General features: G+C 41.6%; 3 protein-coding genes across 3 annotated transcripts in view; 1 reads left to right on the top strand and 2 right to left on the bottom strand.

Annotated features, from left to right (window-relative positions):
* Positions 1–6,123: 6,123 nt before the first annotated feature.
* On the bottom strand, positions 6,124–17,656 carry slc38a6 (solute carrier family 38 member 6). The gene is made up of 16 exons (XM_054613979.1): positions 17,315–17,656; positions 15,566–15,696; positions 15,371–15,444; positions 14,485–14,537; positions 14,322–14,361; positions 12,209–12,287; positions 10,165–10,250; positions 10,019–10,077; positions 9,868–9,939; positions 9,403–9,459; positions 8,802–8,881; positions 8,591–8,691; positions 8,354–8,478; positions 7,709–7,853; positions 7,260–7,354; positions 6,124–6,978 (listed from the first exon to the last, which is right to left on the bottom strand). Exons 1-16 carry the CDS (start codon positions 17,405–17,407, stop codon positions 6,895–6,897), a joined length of 1,374 nt encoding a protein of 457 aa, XP_054469954.1. The 5' UTR covers positions 17,408–17,656; the 3' UTR covers positions 6,124–6,894.
* trmt5 (tRNA methyltransferase 5) lies at positions 17,648–21,055 on the top strand. Its single transcript, XM_054613977.1, has 5 exons — positions 17,648–17,723; positions 17,882–18,456; positions 19,159–19,283; positions 19,423–20,062; positions 20,783–21,055. Exons 1-5 carry the CDS (start codon positions 17,716–17,718, stop codon positions 20,842–20,844), a joined length of 1,410 nt encoding a protein of 469 aa, XP_054469952.1. The 5' UTR covers positions 17,648–17,715; the 3' UTR covers positions 20,845–21,055.
* A 77-nt stretch (positions 21,056–21,132) lies between these two features.
* mnat1 (MNAT1 component of CDK activating kinase) overlaps positions 21,133–22,017 on the bottom strand; it is a 32,929-nt gene continuing 32,044 nt past the window's right edge. The window contains exon 8 of the mRNA XM_054613980.1: positions 21,133–21,389. Within this exon, the coding sequence (XP_054469955.1) occupies positions 21,269–21,389 (121 nt within the window). The 3' untranslated portion in view covers positions 21,133–21,268. The remainder of the gene's footprint in view (positions 21,390–22,017) is intronic.

Raw genomic sequence — 22,017 nt, 5'->3', positions numbered from 1 at the left:
ATAAGATAAGATAAGATAAGATAAGATAAGATAATCCTTTATTAGTCCCGCAGCGGGGAAATTTGCAGGCTTACAGCAGCATAGAGTAAAGTGCACACAAGAGACATAGTAAAGAAAGACAAGCTAAAAATAAAAAATGAAAAATAATTTCAAAAAACAAGTATTATAAATAAGCAATAAAAACAGTAGAAAAACAACAATAACTGAAATATAATATTTACAGACAGAAAAAACTATTTTAACTATTATTGCACAGTGTACTGTATTGCACAGGTTTTTATTGTCATGTTTTTATTGTCATGTGTCATGTGGTCTGCTGGGAGCAGAGTTGATTGTGCAGCCTTAACCTGACATATTTGAACATTTGTCCTAAAGTGTATTTGAGGGCAACATTGGAGACTTATTTTTAAGCTGAATATCTTGATATTAATAAAAATAAGGTGTAATGTAGTAAAAGAGATGTATTGTTCCCCTCCCAGAAGGCAGCAGATTGGATTTATCCATTTTGGAAATTAAAGGGGAATTAATTATACTGCTCACAACAGAGAGATGAAAAAAAAGTTTTAACTAAACTATGCATGGCAAAGGGAAGTTTTCGCTGTATGCATTTAACTTCAACATTATTCTCATATGGGCAGTTAAAGTTAAATGCTGTGGAGACACTTTGGCCAATCACCAAATTTGAACAACCCTTTTGACGGTTTGAACTTGTTCCGACATGATTAGTCAAATGAATCAATTAGCTTTTGTCTGTTTTGTCATTGTTAATTGAATGTTTTGTGGTTTAGGGTGTTGGTTAGACAAAACAAGTGTCGTGTTTGGTATCGTATAAATGTGATGAACATTTTTCACTTTTTTAACATTTTATTGACCAAAAGGAAAAAAAAAACATATATAATTCCATTTGCTATTGGGAAATACATCTTGAGGTAAAGGAAATAATAAGTATTTGAAACGAATTAATTCCCTTGTTTATTTTCTTCCCAGTGCTTTCCCTTTCTCTTTTCTTCTTTAAATGCCATTCTCTCTCTCTCTCTCTCTCTCTCTCTCTCTCTCTCTCTCTCTCTCTCTTTGTGCCTGCTCTATCCATAAATGCCACGATCAAAGTCCCACTTTATTGGTGTTAGACTTGACCTCTCACCCCACTCTGCCAAATGTCAGTGCTCCACATCTCTCTGCTCCAGCTGTTCTAAATAAAGAGCCCAGGTCCTAGATCTTACACATCCCTGGGATACAGACTGTCTTGTAAACAACGTCTCAGACATGACCTTACTGAGCAGAGAAGGTTGTAATGATAAAGCAGGCAGATAGCGGATTGACTCTGTGCCGGAGTGTTGAATACACTCACAGCTATCAACAGCAAAGGCTTGAAAGTTTCTGTTAGACCTGATGGGTTAAAGTGAAACATTTGCACCTGAAATTTGTGCTGTCGAACACCTCGACTTACAAGAGTAAAATCACTACTATGTTCACTCTCACTATTTGCAACCCAATATCTTAGAGCCAAGGTATTTTAATGGTATTTTTGTGCCTGGTCAATGTGGGACGAAGTCATAAGTTGTGCATTGACTACTGCACTGAGGCTCCATTGGAGTATGAAGATATTTTAAAATGTTTATGATTATCCAGCAGAGGGCAGAAAAAGACTGCTACATTATTTTTTTCCACCCTTCTCTTCCTCCCTGCTTTCCTCTCTTATGATGAAGCAACTTTAAAAATCCCCGGCGCCAGAGCTGGCATTTTTACGGTTGAGGATGATTTGTTTTGTTCCTTTGTTCTACCTACAGTCTCTCTGTCAACTCTGCGGCCCTGCAGCCCTTCCTTTTCATTCCAAGTCTAATTTTCTCCCTGTAAGTGGTTGTCATGGCCAAATCTTGAATTATGCACCCATGGGAGAAGTCTGCAACAACTTCACACGACTCTAGACACCTAACTGAGAACACAGACTTGTGGGCTACATGTGTGCATGTACACACAGAGCCACGTGCTTGCTATAAACACACACACAGACACACACACACAGACACACACAGGCATAAATACTTCTGATGTATCTCCTCGAGATGACAACAATTTATTGCACACAAGCACAAGGCCAGCTACCAAAAAGCCTCCCATATTTCAGAGCAGGCTTCTCTGTATACGACTTAATCTTAGCCACCTGTAGAGTTTCCACATTCACTTCACAGTCTATGCTCCAGTTTATGTCCGTGTAACCCGGGACAGCTCAATCCTCTGGCTCCCTGCCCAGGTACACCCTATAGCTGCATTTAATGAATCATAGCATTGGTGCCAAGCAGGACAGCGGAGAAAAGGAGAGTATAGCCCAGATATGGCGAAGCCCATTCCCAACTCTTTTGACCCCGGTGAGAGAAATCCTGCGGGGCCAGTATTCACCCCCACCACCCTTCCTGCACCACCACAAACTCAATTACATCCATCAGTCACTGGGTCGCAGCAGAACGAATCCCTACAGTCACAAGACCCCAGTCTCTCCTCAGGTAAGGCTGCATAGAAACCTACATGTTGAACCACACATGCAAACACACACACACACACACACACACACACACACACACACACACACACACACACACACATCACACACGGGGCTCTCCTGCATGGAAGCAGAGGCACTCCATAAATCACACCTGTAAAAGTGATTTGGTGCTAAATGTGTTATATTCACAAGTGGTGTTTACTGCCAGGGCTCTACCACAGGAAAGCATGACTTAAGATGGGAATATTTGAACAGAAATTCTACCGTGGTGTAGTGAGAAGGCCAAATTTGTTGTTGTTTTTAAATCAAACTTATCATACTCTTTTTTTAACATAGTATTTCTTACTTTTTTTTTTTAGAGCCTTTATTAGGAAATGAAGGTAGAGAGAGGGAATGACAAACAACAACAGGGGACATTAGGATTAAAGGTGTCTTAAATCTCTAAGATACTTTTCCTTTAGCAGCTGATTAGTTTAAAAGGATGTGTTTTTTTGCAATGCAAGGGAGACGAGAAGAGGAAAGAGGGACAAATAAAAAAGAGTGGTGTTGTGAAAAGTGGAGCTGCGTTGGACAGTGGAGCAGAGAGTAGAGGGTGGTGGTGGTGAGGTGGGGGTTTGGGGGGGTTGGGTTTTGTCACAGCCCCTCCAGGGTAATTGGCTCCAGATGTGAGGCAGCGTGGCCCCTGCGCCAGCGAGGCGTCAGGGCTGCATTAAGGGCTCAGCCCAGGGCTGATGGGATCGCAGAGAGACAAGCTCACCCCTACTCACCACCCCAACAACACAGACTGAACCCCACGCTGTGCTGCTGACCACTGGGCCTCCATCACTACCCTTCCTACCTCTCAACCCCTCCTCATCATCCGCCAATATAACTAAGCACTGCAATACTTCTTAAACATCGTCAAATCCCCGATGTTTATTTACCGAAGAGTTATTTCACCCTTGAACTTGATTTCTGCGCTGACAATATAAAATCTGACATTCTTTCTCCGAGGCTTATCACGTCTTGGTCACTATGGTGGCAGCAATTTTGGAGTCTATTTTATGTCATTGTGTTGCTGCTATTATGTTGGCCCCTGAGCGTGTCAGGCAATTCTTCCTTTCAACACTGTTTCAAGACGTTCAGTCCAAGACAGAAACACGTTTGCTGCACATAATGGTCAAGCAGTTTTCAGTTTTTCTGTTGAAAGACTGCTTTGTGCAGCCTGTATTGCTCTGACATCCACAATGGAAGTAAGGTGAAGGACATCACTCGACTACACACGTGCAACAAGAAGCATAGAGGCACACTGGCTGAAAAGCAGAAGATGAATATGGCAAACTGTTATACATACGGACCACTGAAGATAAGCACAGCCTGGTGAGTGTTTGTTGTGTACGATCAGACTACATTTGTCTCAAGCATTGTTAAATGACAATGTTCTAATAGTATATTCTTTCAATACATCAATACAATTACACAGAAAGCATGAAGAAATTCAAGTGTAAAAAGAGTAAACCCCACTTTGGCCATTGTATCTGCTGTCTCAAAGAGTCCTCAGAGCAAGGAATGCTCATACTGTGACCCAAAAAGCATGTTTACTGATAGAGTGTGGAAATCGATTAAAAGCAGAAAATCAGCATGAAGTGATGGTGGAGATGGAGAGTACGGAGAAAATAGAAGGAAAGAAAAGGAAATTAGAAGGAGAGCACTTCTTCAGTGATGACACTTGCATATCGATGGCATTTGCTGAACCGCAGTCCGCCACCATGACTAACAAGGAAAACCACTCATCATGCCAACCAGCATTAAAAGGCTCATGTGGAAAGACCCTTGAACCACCTTTCAGCCAGGAATGCCTGTTGAACAAGATTATGTGGGTAAACAGAAAGCAGATGTGCATGTTCTCAGCTTTGCCGCAGTTTCCGACATCCTCTCTGAAGGCACGCTGATCAGATGTTTTTGAAAGGCAAACAGGAAGAGGAAGTGCAATTCTGTTTATCCTTTACTTTTAGTCAACGACTTCAGCTGTGTATCATTTACTTTTAGCTATTTCCACTGTTTGTCCTTTATTTTTTGATAACCAATTTAACTGTTGTTCACTTTATTAAAGCTCATCATCACACATTGGTATGATTCTTGTTGTTAACTGGCAAAGTGGATGGCAACCCCCAGTTGGGAATTGGTGATCTAATCCATGAAGGCCGTGCTATCAAACAATAAGATGTCAAACTGTGTAAAAGGTCACAGTAGTGACATCGGGATCAGACCCAGCTGTTACCCCAAAAATCCTGATTTCCAACAACAGAAAATAATTTTCAAAGAACACAGACGACTCCTCTTAAAACAATAAGAGAGCTGAGGCTGCCGACAGGGGATTCATTTCAGCCCACCATCATTCCTCCGCCTCATTCCATCCTTTAACCCTAGGAGATGGTGTTGTCATACTGCTGGACATGGGCCCAGGGTGTGAGTGAGTTTAACTAAACAAAAACACTCCCACCCTGGGATGAGGACTCATGCCCCAGTCAGACCTCCATAAAAACAGCTCTGGTCTGTGTTAACATGCATGTTTCCAACACATGATAAAACCGGGAGAAAACTAGAACATCTGGTTATCTCTTCCTAGTTAGGCTTCATAAACCAAGAGAGGAATGTTAAATGAGTAGGAACCGGACTGCTATAACACAGTCTGACACTAGGTGGTAATCTTGCTTTGCAAATGGGTGGAGCTCAGCGGTTCCCATAGGAAACCATGACTAGGAGTCATAAGGTCGTTTTATTTTCTGAAAGATAAATAAGCTACAGTGCTGTATTAAAACAAAAACAATTAAAACTTCTAATGTAGTACATTTATATCAATGTTTTCATAAAAACTACACGATAAACCTTTAAAATTCAAAAGATTAAACCAGTCGTTGTCAACCTTTTCTCACATAAGAGCCCTAGTCACTTTCAGATGTCATCTTGTGGCCCTATGCAGGGGACTGACCCCTAGGTTGGGAACAAATGAACGACATATTTACCCTTTGACCTGCTACAAGAGCAACAGTCTACTTTTACATTGACACATCAGTATCAAAAATCGAATAGTTTTTTAAAAAGCAGTCACAGGGGACTTTTTCTTTACTTTAGGTCTTGGAAGGCAGGACTTGTAATGGAGTATTTTTTGCATTGTTGTATTGGTACTCCTACTTAATTAAAGGGCCTGAGTACTTCTTCCACCACCAACAACCAAATATTCAGTGTTGGTAGTAGTTGTGGTGCACTTTCTCTGTGGGAGTTTCCTTCAGAGTGGAGAATGGAGGGGATGGGGTATTTCCTGGTCTCGGGAAACTCTTTAAAGGGGCATGAAGAGTGGGCAGCAACTGCTTTTCTGCAGGGACGGCGGGGCCGGTCAGCCTAATTAAAAGCAGCAGTCGGGTGGCTGTAGGTTCCAGAGGCTGCATGAAGACAACCCAAGCAGCTTCATGATTAGAAACGTACCGAGCATGTGGCTTTCATTAGCTACAGGCTGAACCCACACCACTACGCTGAGGAGCAAGTTTCAGCGTCAATACTATGCCTGCCAATCAAACACAGCCATGAATGTGACATGTGATGGGACACTGATGGGCTTTTCACAACACTAATAAAGACAGGTTAGTGGTTAACTGAGAAAACTGACAGATCAGTACATAAAAAAATTCACTTGTATTAAAAGCCCGTAATTTGAACAATATAACTATACATTTCGACTGTACAATATAACCACATACAATTCAATGAAATTAACTGCTCAATCAAAAAACGTTGTGTTTTGGTCACATTCATTAAGAGGTAAAGAATACAAGTATCAGCAGTAGGGTACATGCATTACATTATATAAAACAAGTAAAAAAACAGGTTATAAAAGTTTGGGATTGTGTATCTAAAACTGTGAAAATGTTCCACAAACCAAATCTGAGAAAGAGGTAAACCTGAGTCATTCATGGTTTGGACTTAGGCAACAGCGTTTTTAAATACTGATGGGTTTACATCTGGTGCAGAATCAGACACACAGATAATACAAAGGCTGTCAGAAAGTAAAAAAGAGGTACATAAGATGAACTTTAAGACTTGCCTAACACTTTCTTGTATCACACAGTACATTTCTCCTATATTCCAGTCTTGGAAGATTACAAAAATAAAAAAATTCTCTGAATTCGGGATACGTCAAAAGTTAGTGTGTAAACAACGATGCGCAACAGTATAACATGAAAAGTCCTTGTCAATTTGGTCAGTGTGAGTTTGGAATTACAGAAACAAACACTGGTCTAGTGTTGGAAACAATTAAATCACAATAATCTGATTCAGGTGATATTGTCTTTTCCCTTTTTGTATCCACTGTTCAGTTTCTTTGGCACGCTTCACCCTGAGAGGGGAGTCAGACAGGGTTATGAGTTCTGTGCCCATGTGATGACAACGACGGAGAAGCTGATGATCCCCACAATGAAACCAAAGACCACCAGAAGTATAGCCTAGAGTCACAAAGAGCATAAACAACACAGCTAGCATTATTAACTTAAAAGGAAATAGTAATAATAAGTAAAAATGTAAGCAATGGCTGTGAAGAAAATAGGCTCAAACTTAAATTTAATACATTATTCCATATATCTATATAGATCTATAGAGTAGTTTGATTGATTATGTCAGTGTTTGGAGTTGGAATAATGTAAAATTTTGCTTGAATTTAACATTATTCAATATTTCTTTATAGATCTATAGATTAGATCGATATATTATATCAGTGTTTAGTTACCCCAATGCAGTCTAAGGATCTGAGGGGTTCTGTGCTGAGCTTGAGGTAGAAAATGCCGGGGAAAACAAATAACAGGCAGGTGGATGTTGTCGATCCTGCGGGGAAAAAAACAGGAAAGTCACTTGAATTGCACGGACAACATACTGTATGTGTCTCACAATAGGAGCTTCATAAACTCTTCGAGCAGGCTGCACCATTAATTATGTATAAGCAGATACTGTGATTTAGCTACCACAATCAATAACTGTGGAATATTGACATCTTCACTGAAAGCTTGGCTGCTTTTAATGTCTGCTGTACTTGAAAACAGATCTGAATATTTTAAGGTCACCGTTAAGCAAAATGATTGTGTCTATCAAGTCAAATTAATTATAATTACAGAATGTATAAAGACCAGAATATAGCAAAAACAAACATTTCATTTAAAAATAAGTAAAAACATCACATACCCACTACTCCAAACACATTTCTGATATCAGGCACAAAGATGGCCAGCAGCAGCACGACACCCAGGATGATTAGAGTTACAATGATGTGGATCAGCCAGGAAAAGGCCCGTCCTCCAAACAGCAGCAAGATGGCAGCTTTACGTGCCTGAAGCGTCCACGCAAACAAAGATTAATCTAACCAAACATACTCAAAGTAGATGTGCTGTGTTAAAGATATGGACCAAATGTCTGACAAGTGAAGAAGAAGGACACTGGAGTAGTGTTTGGAAAGGAAGGAAGAATTTGGTGGTAGTAGTTAAAGTGCTATTTTAAAAGTGACCATTTTGTTACTATTGCATAACAGGAACTGTGCAAATCCACAGGCATACATTTAGTAGGAAATTCAGTTTTATAAATACATATCAATTCAGACACAAATAACAGTAAGAAATAAAAACAATTCTACCTCAATTGAAATCATCAACTACATTGAAGTGAAAAACCTAATAATAATCAGTAATATTAACATACAACTTCGACCATTTCTTGTTTTTAACTAATTTCATTGAATTGAGTAAAGAATCTAAAAAAAGGATTTAGGAAATTTGGCAAGTCTAGGCTACTTTTTGGTTGCGTTGGAAGAAATGTTGGGGTTGGTGTACTCACAGGGAAGTGAATAAGAGGAACAGTCAGCAACACAGAGAACAGGATGGCCAGTCGAACAACCATCACCATGATGTCCCGAGGCATATACTTATCGTAGCTAAGCAACAGCTCAGAGTCCACATGAGCTATGAGCAGGAGACAAGGATAGAGTGAGGGTGCAGTGTGAACTGATATGAGAGGGCTTGAAAAAGTAGCTACAGCAAGTAGTTGCATTAAAGTGCGTCACTACAGGCTTACCGTAGAAGGTGAGGTAGCCAAACAGCGCAGAAATGAGGTAAAGCAGGAAGCTGAGGCTAATGCTGACATTTGCAATGTTCTGCATCCTGGCCTTACTAGGCCTGAAAGACACAAGGAAACAATCAGTGAGCGTGAATCTTTACTTGGCTAGTGAACAAATTATTCAATGTTTTAAATAAAAACAGTAAAAGTGAGAGTCTGCAATGCTGACCGGTCCAGTTCGCAGTAGATTGGCAGGATAGCCGTGTGGCACAGGAAGGAGAAGGCCATGGTGGGAATGGTGTAGCCACTCTGCAACACACATCAGTCAGAGCGCCGCCGTCATTAACGAATTATCAGCTTACTCTGTTACCCAGGAGTGAGGGGGCAGGTGGGTCAAGGTATGGTTTGTGTAGTAGCAATTAACTTGTGGGCTGCAGAGTGTGGCCTTTCAAAGTTCAGGAGTACATGTATTCAGTGTATTTAAATATACAGCATTTAAATAAATACTTTGCAGATAAGAATATTTAGGATTTTCTTGCAAAACACTGTCAAGCAGTGTTTAAACATCTGGACCAAACATGTGGTTTGTGTAATTCTGCATGTACGTACATATGGCCTTTACATGTAACATAAATGTGAGTGGCAGCTGTGTAGTGCACCCGAGCTCCTTACATATGCAGCCAAAACTTTAAAAAAAACAAAAAACTGTGTGACTTCTCACCAGAATCAAAAACTGTGCAGCAGACCTACTTTCAACAACTTCCCAATGCCACCTCACAGGTTTTTGCACATGCAGCGTTTATAAAAAAAGGCTGGTTTCAAAGACGTACCTCACTGGAGATGACAAAGAGTTTGGGTGTACATTCTGAGTCAGAGGAATTTGATATCTGGAGAAACAAAGAGAGAAGTGTGTTATTTCTGAGAGGAGATGCTGCTGCAGACGGGGAAACATGAAGCTGGAATCCATTGCCTGGTTTCAGAGCTAAAAAGAAAACAATCAGCTAAGTAAACCATGCCAGGTCTGCAGCTATACTATGGGCAGTATAATTCTAAAAGGCCAGAGGTCACTTCCAGACTGATGCAAGGTCACCTGAACTTCCTTCCCCTCAGGACCAGTACCATTCACCCTACAGAGCTTTCTGCAGCTTCCTCTGGTCCACATCAGCCAGAGTTGACATATTCAGTAAACTCAAGTCTCCTGGGTTTTCCTCATAATCCCCTGGCCGTGACCGTCTGGTCCACACTACCTATATCAAACCTGAACAAGAAAAAAAGGAAACTGGCGTTTTTGTTACCTGGAAGGCACTTGAAAGTGTTGTCACATTGTGAGGCAGAGGGCAAGGGATGGACCATTTCTTGACCACAACCTAGAAAGGAGACAAGACAACATGTCAACAACAGAAAGGTTGAAAAAAAAGTGTTTTGAAGGGGTTCATTTTAACTCACCACAATCACAAAGTACAGTATGAAGAAAAAGGCAATGCTGCTCGTGTAGCCAAGGAAGCCTGTGAGGGTGACAGAAGGATCTGGTGAGAAACAACATTTCAATCCAGTCAAAGCAAATCAAGGCGCCACTTGATCTCCATACTTACCAATTTTGGGCAACATTGACAGAGGTAGTACAACACAAAGTGTGACTAGGATCAGAAGCAACCTGCCATCTTCATACCAGGCATGTCTGGAAAACATGTGAGAATGAATTATTACAACTGAATCAAGTCACATTTCCCATCATCACCTCCCCGGTCCTGCAATCTCAGGGATGACAAGAGATGAATCTTCAGAGCCTTAAAATGGACCAACTCTGGAAATTTGTCTCCATTTCGTGCTTAAACACAGAACGACAGATTCATCATGTGGTACGAATTAAGGGCTTTAGTTCTTGCAAACCATAACAATTATGTAATTCACATGCAAACGTTGTGTCGCGCCGTCAGAAGAGACCACATTTCACTGGCCCGGTTTTTCGCAGAGGGGGAATAATATTTTCCTTTGCTGAGGGATAGCCATGGCGGTTTACTCGGGATTGGGGAGCTAGAGGAGCAGAAGGAGGAGGAGGAGGGGGAGGGGCGGTGTTCGAGGTGACACATGTGGAAGGCATGTCGGCTCCGCTGGGGTCGGGGTCGGGTGGGAAGGGTGCTGCCTGGTGCTGCTGTATGTTGGACTGCGGGAGTCATGAGGGACTGGCTCCACCACTCTTTATGGGGCTCCCACAGTCAGCAGCACCTGCTCCGACCACATCAACACCCACTGACCCCTGTTTGGCAGTTTCACAGCTGTGGCGTTACCATAGGCGCTGATGGATTTGTCCCTGCGTCTACTCTGTTTCTGCCCTGTAACTGGATGTCAGGGAGACCTCTGCTCTGACCCTGACTCTCTCTTGTCCAATCACTTCTACTCTCACCTTAGTTTAGCTGAACCACTCAACCGCAGTTTAGCTAATCCCCCTCCCAACTTTTACAGAATGTTATGCATACACAGGGATGTATAAAAATATCCACCACCACTAGGTCCATTCTCTCGAGACTCGAGGCTTACTATAAAGGCACAGGATACCTAAAAGACCCATGAAATGTGGAACATTTCACGCTATGATGAGATGCTGGATAGCTCTCAGTTACGGTTGGAGAATGACTGCCAATGAGTCAATCTCCACAAAGTGTTGAAGATCAGCATAAATCTGACCAGTGGAACACAAACTCAAATACAGTTGTACTCGTCTTTGGCCAAGTTACTGCACTGTAACAAGACATACAGCCCATTAGCAAAGATAAAGACTTAAAGATTGAGCTGTTTTCACTCTGCCGTATTATGTTAAATGGCCCAGAAAAACAAAATGCATTTTAATATAAAACAAGTTGTTTATTTAGGCTTTGATGGAATTGAGTATGTGTCCGTTAAAATCCCAAAGTCACTCATTAACAGAATTGTTTTGTTTCCCTCAGCAGTGAGCTGTAATTAGAATGGCAAAACTGATATCCCCTTGTATCAGTCTGATTCCGGGGAAACATGTGCGAGAGATTTGGGGGTGAAAGGAGAGCACTAATACAAAGCAGCTGTGTGTGGAAGATTCAGATGTTGACGGATCGGGCTGAGAGCGGCTACAACTCTTGCTTAAACCAGTGTGGCCAATAATAAAGTGATAGAAGTTACATTCTTGGCCTGGGACTTCGCTGTGAGGGTGAAGAGCTGTAAGCTTATCCACATAGACCAATGAAAGACAGGGAACTGCTCATGAATGGTGATGTATGGCTCTCCATCATAAATACATTTCCTCTGGGCATGCTTCAGGCCTGATAGCCCAGAGCAACGGTTTCCTTCCAGTCACTCACAGATAAAGTATAAGTCATGTACTGTGGTTTGGTGAGAGGTCTTCCTTTACCGCAGCGATCATATATTTCTCATTTCCCTATTAATTCCAGTTTGTTAAGCTTCGTGGTGCTGAAATGTCAAATTTGACTTATTTGAAGGCCAAAGGTATAATCTACAACATCATGGGAACAGAAATGACTCATTCTTTATCTTAGTGTAGCTAATCTAAAAGAATGGCCTGGTTTTACCCGCAGCTGTGACAGATTTTGAACAATTTTTTTATTATTGGCGGAGAAGTGAGTTTAGAGTGCTGCATGTACCCACCCTGTGCTTTCTGGTCTCAAGAGGCTGTTGATGGCTGCAGGAAGCTCTGACTTCAGGATGAACAAATAAGATGACATGGCTGAGGGAAGAGAGGGAAAAAAGTTTCAGAAAAGATATGTTTTCTGAATAAAATAAACAAAAAAAAAAGCACAAAATCAAACCAATCGATTGAATCATAAACATAGCCGATGACTTTATGTTGCCACAAGCAATCCTAAATATCTGTGTGAGGGTGCTGTGTGTTTTCCAGCACAAGGAAATGGAGGCAGGGTGGCGGGGGGAACCGAGGCTCTGAGTTAATGCAGATGGGTGGGGCAAGCAGCTCAAAGGGATCACCAGAAAAGCCCTCGCTGTATAGGAGCAGACATTATGCAGATCTTCCAACTGCTGGAGACTGGGAGTAGCAGCCAGGATGGAGAAGTGCGAGGGGGGAGGAATGCTAACAATAATGATCTCTGACGCTAATCCAGGTATTTCTCCCACTGCTCCACCTCACTAGGAAACAGGATATTATCAACCTCCGACGGGCTCCAATATCCTTCCAACAGACGGCCAATCAGAGAGGGGATCAGGGTCACTTCCTGAGGGTCTTACCAGCCCCAAAATCACCAGGAGATAAAATGGGAGAGGGGAGATGGAGACTGCACACGGTGGAAAGGACGTTTCTGGCTGAAACAGGATTCAGATGCAGTGTGTGGTCAGTAATAAAGGGAGATAATGTTAAGGGATTTAAATTTGTGAAGCCAGGCACAGCCGTAGTTAGCTGGGACCTCAATGCCCCCTAGGCAGGTCTTGCACTCGCCGTTAAATAAGCCAAAACCATAATCCCTCAGATCCTGTGTTTGTTTATAAAAGAAAATTCCTCCAATAACCCTCCAGCCCACACAGACACAAGGACACTCACTCTGTGAATAACTAATGCCATTTACGAGCTCTAAAATCTGTCAATAGGGTCGCTCTGAGACAGCAGTTGCTTTAGTGTTTAAGCCAAAAAGTTTGCCTGCAAAAGTAAATCCAACAATTTAAACATACCGCAAAAACTAAAAAATATTTTCAACCACACTAGCCCCATAAAGACACACTGACAGGGATCACACAACAGGCCATGATGCAATGGTTTAATTTCATGCAGTAGGTTGCGGTAAGCACAATAACAATTTGATGGGAATTCCTGGTGGGATAATACTTACATCTCTCGACAAAAAACGCCCTTGAGTGAAGGAAAGTGATTGTTATTGGCCAAGAGGTAGGAAACATATTCTAATAATAAGCATGCATGTAAAAAAACAAGAAAAAAAAGTTGCAAACCGCCTGTGTGTGGTAAGTGAACAGTAGGAGAGTGTGTTCAACATAAGACAGAGCCACTTTCATTTCATTTAGAGTGAGGGGACAGGCAGTTTGTGAGAGCCCTGGGCTGGTCAGTAATTAAGGTCAATTGGCCCATCAGCCTTTGGCAGTACAGATGAATGTTTACCCAGAGTGAGGCTAATTGCACTCTTATAAAAGGGGCCCTGGGTGTAGACAGATGCATGCTGCAGTGCTGGCTCTCACACTCTCACACATACTGCCCCATGCTGGGAAAACCACAAACATACCAGAGGGCACGGCCATAATCCACTCAGCCGTGCCACTAATGACTGCAGAGGAGCGATCACCTTAGCTCTCCACTGTCTGAGAAGCGCAGTTTGTGGCTGAGGGACGGGTGGAGAGATGGCAGTAGGAGAGAGAGAAGCGTGGGGGGTTGGGGGAAATAAAGGGAGGGGTCCCATTAGGTTACTCAACACTGGGTGGGTTTACCATCAGTGATCAATTAGACGAGAAGTCAGATTTCAGGCCCAGGGGAGGGGGCTGAGAGGGCAGCAGCTACAGAGTCAAAGGTTATCAGGGAATCCGGATAATAGCCTCGGAGGAAGGAGGGAGCAAACCTGAGCACAGGGGTTCTGATCACCAGTAGGAGGCACTATCTGCCTCCAGAATAAACTGGCCATAGTCTAACCCTGCAGCACTGTGCACCCTCCTCAACACTCTGCTTCTAAAAAACCACAAAGTCGGTTTATGTTCAGCATGTCAAAGAAATGTATGTAACTGTACAGTGAAATGGGAGCTGACTTACCACCAATGTTTTGGATGATAATAGAAATTCCAACCAGAACCTAAAAAGATTTTTTAAAAGGCAGTTAGTGCGAACATGTCTTCTGGTCATGTTGAAAATATAAGTGAGTGAATTAATTTTTTCGACAGGGCAAACTCAAACTAATCCAAAAGACAACACTTACTTTTCCTGGTTTTTGCAAAGCTCGCCCTCCAACTTCTTCATATGAATTTATACCTACGAGAGTCAAATTAAAAAACAATCAAACCAACTCAACTACTTAAAAGAGTGTTCAACAAATTCAGCATTACACGCCTATAATATTGTCGGACTCACATTGGACAGTTTAAAACAGAAAGGGTAAAAATTGATGCAGCAGAACCAGAGGTATTGTCTTTTTTGGTCCAGGCATTCTTCTTCCTTGTCAAAACCTGGCGCCTACATTACCCACAATGCAACTCTACTGCTGACGGGTGTGGATTTGAGTTATGCTTATAGTTTCTAATATAGTCTTGAGCTGCTAGCCTCAAGCAGAGATGAGAGGCCAGCTACAGAAGTGTGATAATGTCATCTCTTCCTAACACCTCCAGATTTTTACCGTTTCAGAATTACAGTCTTCAGAGCCAACTGAACTTGAGGCAATTTATCAGACAGCTCCAGTCTGGACCCTCCAAAAACTTTATACATGAGACTGAAAGCTGAAAATACACTTAAGTGTGTAAAATTGGTGGAGTTTACTTTCAAAGATGATAAAAAGAAAAAAAATCAGGATAGGATGTCCCTACCTTCAGGTAACTCGACAGTATTTGGATAATAATTGACAGACAACAAACCACTGTCATCTCTTTTTATCTCATGGCTATTAAACATCATTAACACATCAACTGATTAAATTACAACTAGGAAGTGAGTAAAGACAAGAAAGAGATAGCAATAGTGATCTAATCATGAGTGAATTGACGGGGACACTACAGGATTTGGGTAAAAGAAATCTGCATGAAACCCCCTGGATAAACACAGAGGAAGTGATAATCTAAAGTTAGACTGCGTATCCATTGTTAGTCTCTCACCTGTTTGGTCACATAGCTTCAGTAGGAGATGTATAGAGTACGCTGCCAGGCTGGACACGAGTACCAACAGGATACTACAGAGGATATATACATAGTAGAAATAAGTTTTTAGGTAATTTTATGTCTGATATATTTCAACATTCTTCAAATATTTAAACAGCAATGTGGTAAAAGGTGTTATGATTGGATTCTCACCAAAAACCCAATATTCCCGTGTTAGCCATAGCATAAGATAGACCCAATATGCCGCTGCCCATGATGGTATTCATCATGTTAAACACAGAGGAGGTGAAGGAGGCTCCTTTGGTTCTAGTCTGCACTGATTCCTGCAGGTACAAAAGAGATAACATGTGGATAAAAGATGAAGAGGTAAAACAATGAGTGTGAAGACAAAGGAGCAGAAGAAATCTGATTATTTTTGTAAGAGCTTTAAGAGAATTGCTCCTGGCAGTATTAAGAACAGCTGGCCAGCCCTGATGATGGATGTCATGAAACAACACTGCAGTGGCATGTAGGATCATGGAATGGAAATGGGAATGGATGGGGTGGGATTTGAGCAGCTAGCTGTGGGACAGCTGCCTGAGCTCAGGATAAGGGGAGCTGCCCAAACTGCTTGACCTCTCTAATGGGGGATATCCTGGAGAGAAAGAGTGGCAACTCTGGTGTCAGTGTCACAACAAGCTTGGATTGACCTGAAGGCCGCTGAATCAGATTCACGATGGGTTACAGTAATGAAAGACAGGAAGTTCACTGTGACACCAGATGGAAAAGTAGACTAGGTGTCTTGTTAAATTATAATGTGGTTAATTCAATTTGTGGATTTGAAGAGGCTAAGAATGTGAATTTTAAATAAAAATGTACTGGCAAAATTATGGGATCTGACATTAACACTTTAATGAACTCAATAAAGATATATCCATCCCCAGCTTATTCTTGTTCATGGTCACAGTGGGGTAAAGAATATCCAAATTTGCAAAGTCACCAGTCCAGCACAGTGCTGAGTGAAACAACAAGCCTACCAGTGTAATAAACAAATCACTGCTCATCTCACCTGGTTCCTTTTCTATTTTATGTCTTGCCCTTGGTTTCAGATTGATGATAGGATTAATCTAGATAACATGTTCACTGTAAAGTAATTTGAGCCATGAGTGTTGTAATTAATTACCATCACATTACAATGTTGGATCTACATTTCTCTACTTTACCATTTCTTCAGTATATCTAATGTTAAGGATATTGAACAGAAAATAAAAATTAAAAAAAACTTTCATATGTTGTTCCTGTACTTTCAATAGCCCAATATTTCTTTGATAATCTGAACCATTTACACCTTTGTTCAACATCAGAGAAAAATACTAAATACTAAATGTCTTTCTTAGTCAATACAACTCTTTGAACCTCTAACAAAAAGTATTTGAGCTCACAGAATCTTATCACTAGTATGGTGTTACAGCCACTGATTGATCATCAATGCATACCTTGATTGGGATGTTCTACATATGAATATATTGGGCAAACAATTAGTTTAGTTAGATCTAAATAAAATTAATGGGTAATAAGGGGAACATTACATGTAACTTCTTTTATGGACTGAGAGGTAATGATCATTTTACGCAAACTGAATGTCTTAAGTCTTCCCCATTAAAAGTAAAACTAACATGTAACATTTTTTTATTTGCATAAAAATAAAAAAAAGTATTTAAATAGAGATGAAATCCTCAGTGAAAAAAAACAAAAAACATTGAAATACTATTGTGCAATTTAAGTGTTAAAGTGTGACTTTCCCTGTAAGTGCTGACAGAGGCAGACAGCAAGAAAAAGCACGTGATGTCAATCATAAACAAGACTTTGACAAGTCTGCCTGTGCATGGAAAAACTGCGTGATATCCCATCATTTCACATATTTAGACTGAAGCACTGTTCCTTAGCTTTTTAAATACTTACATTTGTTAATAAAGGTGTCGTTTCGTTTCCCTCGATGTCCCCGGAGACACATTCACTGTATAAGTCTGTGGTTGCATTTCTATTGATGCTCATTTTCTACTCAGGACACTAAATACAACTAAATAAACTCTCTCTGCCTCTCTCCAAACCCGCTCTCCAGTCAGCGTGAGGACGTAACGCGTTATGACACCGTCTACTCTTAAATCACTCTTTAACTTCCCCTTTTAGCAGAGTATCAGCTGCTGACTGTTGTTGTTCATGAAGCCTCTCGTTCCGTCGCATGTGACGCGTCAACAAAGAGACCGTCCAATCAGAGAGCAGCTCTCCGCTCGTTCGACCAATCACCGGCCAGCTGTGGTCGCCCGTCGATGACGCAACTCAAGCATGCCGGCGAGTAGAGGATGTTGAGGTGAGCTCTGAATGAGGGGTTTTTCTCGAAAATAATAGCATAAATACCTTTAATATAACACTGTGTTGCTTGGTTTTGTTAATCTAACACTCAGTTCACAGTTATAATGTGTTTTTTTACTTTTCTGCTTCATAACATCGTTACTTCTGTCCTTTCAGGCTCATCTCCAGAGTCTTTGCGTCTGCACCCATTGAAGGAAAGAGCTTCTGCTCTGCGGCCTCACTGCCAGACTCACTTTGTTCTGGCTTTGCTGTTAAAAACATCATGGAGCCTAAACTGTACCGGCCCCCTCCAGAGGTCCGGGGTATGACCTCTCTGGACAAAGAGGCCTTCACACAGACTATTACTGTCCCCGCTCTACGGGTGCCCACTGGGGTCTTGAACAAGGTGGTAAAGAGCCTGAGAAAGGCGACCATCCACCGCCCAGGGGTTCCCAGGGTGGTGCAGGATAAAGAGGAGAGTAGTGACTTTCGTTTAGTCCTGTTGGACCCCCACAGAGTGTCCTCTCCAAGCTCCTTCACTGAAGCCGAAGCTGAGGCTCTGAGGTCATTCAGTGTCCCTGAAGAGCTGCAGCACTTCGAGCTGCGACTCACCTATCACAACCTGAAGAGTGAAGAAGTGCTGGAGGCCGTGCTCCCTCAGGGTCAGGACGTGGCCTCTGGCTTCAGCCGGGTGGGACACATCGCACACATGAACCTGAGGGACCACCAGCTGCCATACAAGAACCTCATAGGTGAGAAGCAGAGGTTACGAGTCAACGATGTCAGCACAAATAATGAGTCATTTAAGATGAGTTACAAATGAAAGGAAAACCAATAAGGTGTCTTTAGGCTCCTTGTCATAAAGTGTACAAGTCTCTGGAAGTTTACTATTCTATCTTCTAGAAAATATTCCTTCAATTTGGTTTTTGATGAGACACAGCTTCCCCACAGCTGTTCAGTCCTTTTGAGATGTGACGATGAATGTAATTCACATCCTTCTCATACTGAGCTAACCATTTTACTGAATGGAAGCCTCTGCATTTATTGTTTTCCATACATTTATGACTTGTCCATATATAAGTGGGTGAGTGAGTCAGATCTTTGTTACAGTGTGCTCTCAGAATTATTACTGTGGGAAATACATGTCATAGTAGATGTTTAGCAAGTCAAGTCTCAAGCACACACTTCAGAGCCTTATTGTTACTTTAATGCTCAATGCGTTGCTTTAATCAAGCTCCTTCTTCCTAAATTGGCAAATAATGTAAACTGTGACATACTGTCATGTGATCAATCAATTCTTATCAGTGCCATCAACACAATCAACTTTCTCCTTCTTAAATTCTTATAAATGTGTAATTTTCTGATAGGTACCTAACTTAAAGGACCTTGGTTTAGTAAAGAAAAGAGTAAGAAAGTTACATTCATTTCTAACTTTGTGGCTGCTTCCATTGTAGGTCAAGTCATCATGGACAAAAACCCCGGTGTCACCTGTGTGGTCAATAAGACAAACATGATTGATTCCACCTACCGCAACTTCAAGATGGAGGTGCTAGCTGGAGAGGAGAACATGGTCGCCAAAGTAGGTTTAATCACAAATGTGCAATTATTTCATGTATTTTAACCTTCATTCCTAAATTGCACTATATATTTGCACAGTACCTCTCAGATATAATCAGATCATTGACTGATGGATGATACAATCTTGGTCTGTGCTGCAGGTGAAAGAAAACGGGGTGACGTACGAGTTTGATTTTTCTCGTGTATACTGGAATCCCCGGCTGAGCACAGAGCACCAGCGTGTGGTGCAGCTCGTGAAGCGCGGCGACACTGTGTTTGACGTGTTTGCTGGTGTTGGACCTTTCGCCGTCCCGGCTGCCCGCTTGGGTGCAAACGTCCTGGCCAACGATCTCAACCCAGAGTCCCACCGATGGCTGCAGCACAACTGCAAACTCAACAAGGTGGAGAAGAAAGTCAGAACCTTTAACCTCGACGGCAGAGCGTTCATCCAGGGGCCTCTGAAACAGGAGCTGCCCGCGCTGCTGAAGGGAAAAGCCAGCGTTCATGTAGTGATGAACCTGCCCGGCTTGGCTCTGGACTTCCTGGATGCATTCAGAGGCCTATTGCACCAGGAGCCTTCCTGTGATGAGAACCTACCCACAGTGCACTGCTACGGCTTCTCTAAAGATGACAACCCTGAGGCAGATGTGGCGGAGCGGGCTTCCCAAAGCCTCGGGTTTCCCCTGAAGGACCGATGTTCTGTGCATTTTGTGCGTAATGTAGCGCCCAACAAAGATATGCTGTGTGTGAGTTTCACACTCCCGAAAGAGGTCCTCTTCAGCGGTGATCCTGAACAGACAGGTGAGCGTTGATCCATAAAACAGTGAGGAATTTAATCATAACTTGATGATAACTTCAGGGAAAATATTCAAACGTGAACATGAATAGTTTTTATAGTAGAAGCTAGTGGGAAGTCTCTGGAAACATAATTACAGAGGACACTTCACATCCCCATACTGTATATAAGAAGTAACTTATGCTACAGGTAAAACGGCTGCTCAGTTCTTATTAACTCAAGTGTAATCTGTCTGCTTATTTTTTGCGTATTATATTTTAGTACTTCAAAAAGAGCTGCAACAAAGTCGATTTACCAAAAAAAAGGCAACTATTTTAATAATCGATTAAATGTTTGAGTGATTTGCAATCAAAAATTGCCAAAATTATCTGTTTCCAGCTTCTCAAATGTGATAAATATGTTTTTTTTTTAACTTGCATGAAAGTAAACTAAAGATCTTCCCTCTTTGGATATTTTACTATAATAATGCCAAGGCAATTTCTTGGTAAGTTAATACCTACTTGGCAATAAACCCGTTTTAGATTCTGATTTCCAATGAATCAATCAGCAGATTAATCAATGGTGAAAATGATGTTAATTTGCAGCAGTTACCCAAGAGTAGTCACGCTGTTGCTGTTGTTGTATTTGCATGTTTGAATGTACCAACAGATGGGCCAAAGACTATTTTGTGAACTGTAACATTTAAGAGTATTAAATTCTTAACAGATTTTTTGGTTTCTCCACAGAGGCTTCAGCAGAACCAGCTCCAAAGAGACAGAAGTGTGAAGAAGCTACAGATTCAACTTAATTAATGACCCACCATTATAAAGAATACAAGGAAACATTTGAGTTTTCTTTTTCACATTTTTATAATTGATGCCATTGCATCCCGTCATAAACCATGACCCAGCATTAGTTGAATACATGAATGTATTTGTTCATACTAAAATGTATTAGAACTACTATTGTTCAGAGCTTGGTCATACGTCTTAAGTTGTTTCACTTTTAAATAAATAAAAAAAATGATGGAGCTTTTCAGTGTTCATTGTGATTTATTTAAATATAAAAATAACACAAAATATAAAAAGTCATATACACCTTGACCAAAAATCAGTCATAGCACTACCATCTACCACAGCAGCTTTTGCCCTCTCCATAGTGGTAGCGGTGCAGCTTTTATTGTCCTTTTTAGTCACATTTCTAACCAGTGGCTGTTGGAGCTCTGGATGTGCTCAGCGTTTCAGAGGGAACAGCCCACTGAAAGCATCCTGAATAGCTCGATGACATGCCAAAGCTGAGCTGTATCCTCCAGCTGTGTCCTGAGGCATGGCGGCCCGCACATGGTTCAGATACCTGAGAACACACAGAGAGCCCTGGTCAGTAACAGCAGTGAGGTATTTTGTAAACAATGTGACTGACTGGCAGCCCCGAGAGCTGCTTTCAAAAAGTAGTTCCTGTGAGCGTAACTTGAGTGTAAGTTTATTCTTCATTAAATCCACACTTAAAGTTATTTTTTCTGGCTGGCCGCGACCCTTTGGCCCTTTGATGAGATCAACTAAGACAGACGTACCCATACACTAACACTGGATCACCTTGTGCCTAAAAGCCTCTCCAACATGGCTCTATTAAAGTATTATGGGTGTCTTTTATTTTTTAAGTGCTTACAGATGTATCCTGCCAAAGCTCCTTTTCGGGGTTCTGAAGGAAAGCCAAAAGTCACTGTTTATTTTCACATTCATGCACAGACAGAAAAACAGTCGAGCTGTTAATTTAGTCTCCACATCTTGTCCCCACGGTGATAGATGCCCCTCTACTTATAAGTTGTGTGTGTGTGTGTGTGTGTATAGGGGGAATTGACCTGTGTCCCCACCCACTCTAATCCTTCCTCCACTGTTTTGTGCCGTCAAAAAGTGGTCATTAGGGTTGAAACCTGCACACATGTTCTGTACTGCTCTCTTGTAGCATCTTGACTACAAAGCTA

The sequence above is a fragment of the Anoplopoma fimbria genome, chromosome 15 (assembly GCF_027596085.1).
Source record: "Anoplopoma fimbria isolate UVic2021 breed Golden Eagle Sablefish chromosome 15, Afim_UVic_2022, whole genome shotgun sequence".
Classification (NCBI taxonomy): Eukaryota; Metazoa; Chordata; class Actinopteri; order Perciformes; family Anoplopomatidae; genus Anoplopoma; species Anoplopoma fimbria.
Note: the sequence above shows the minus strand (reverse complement) of the source record. Positions and strands in the feature narration are given on the sequence as shown.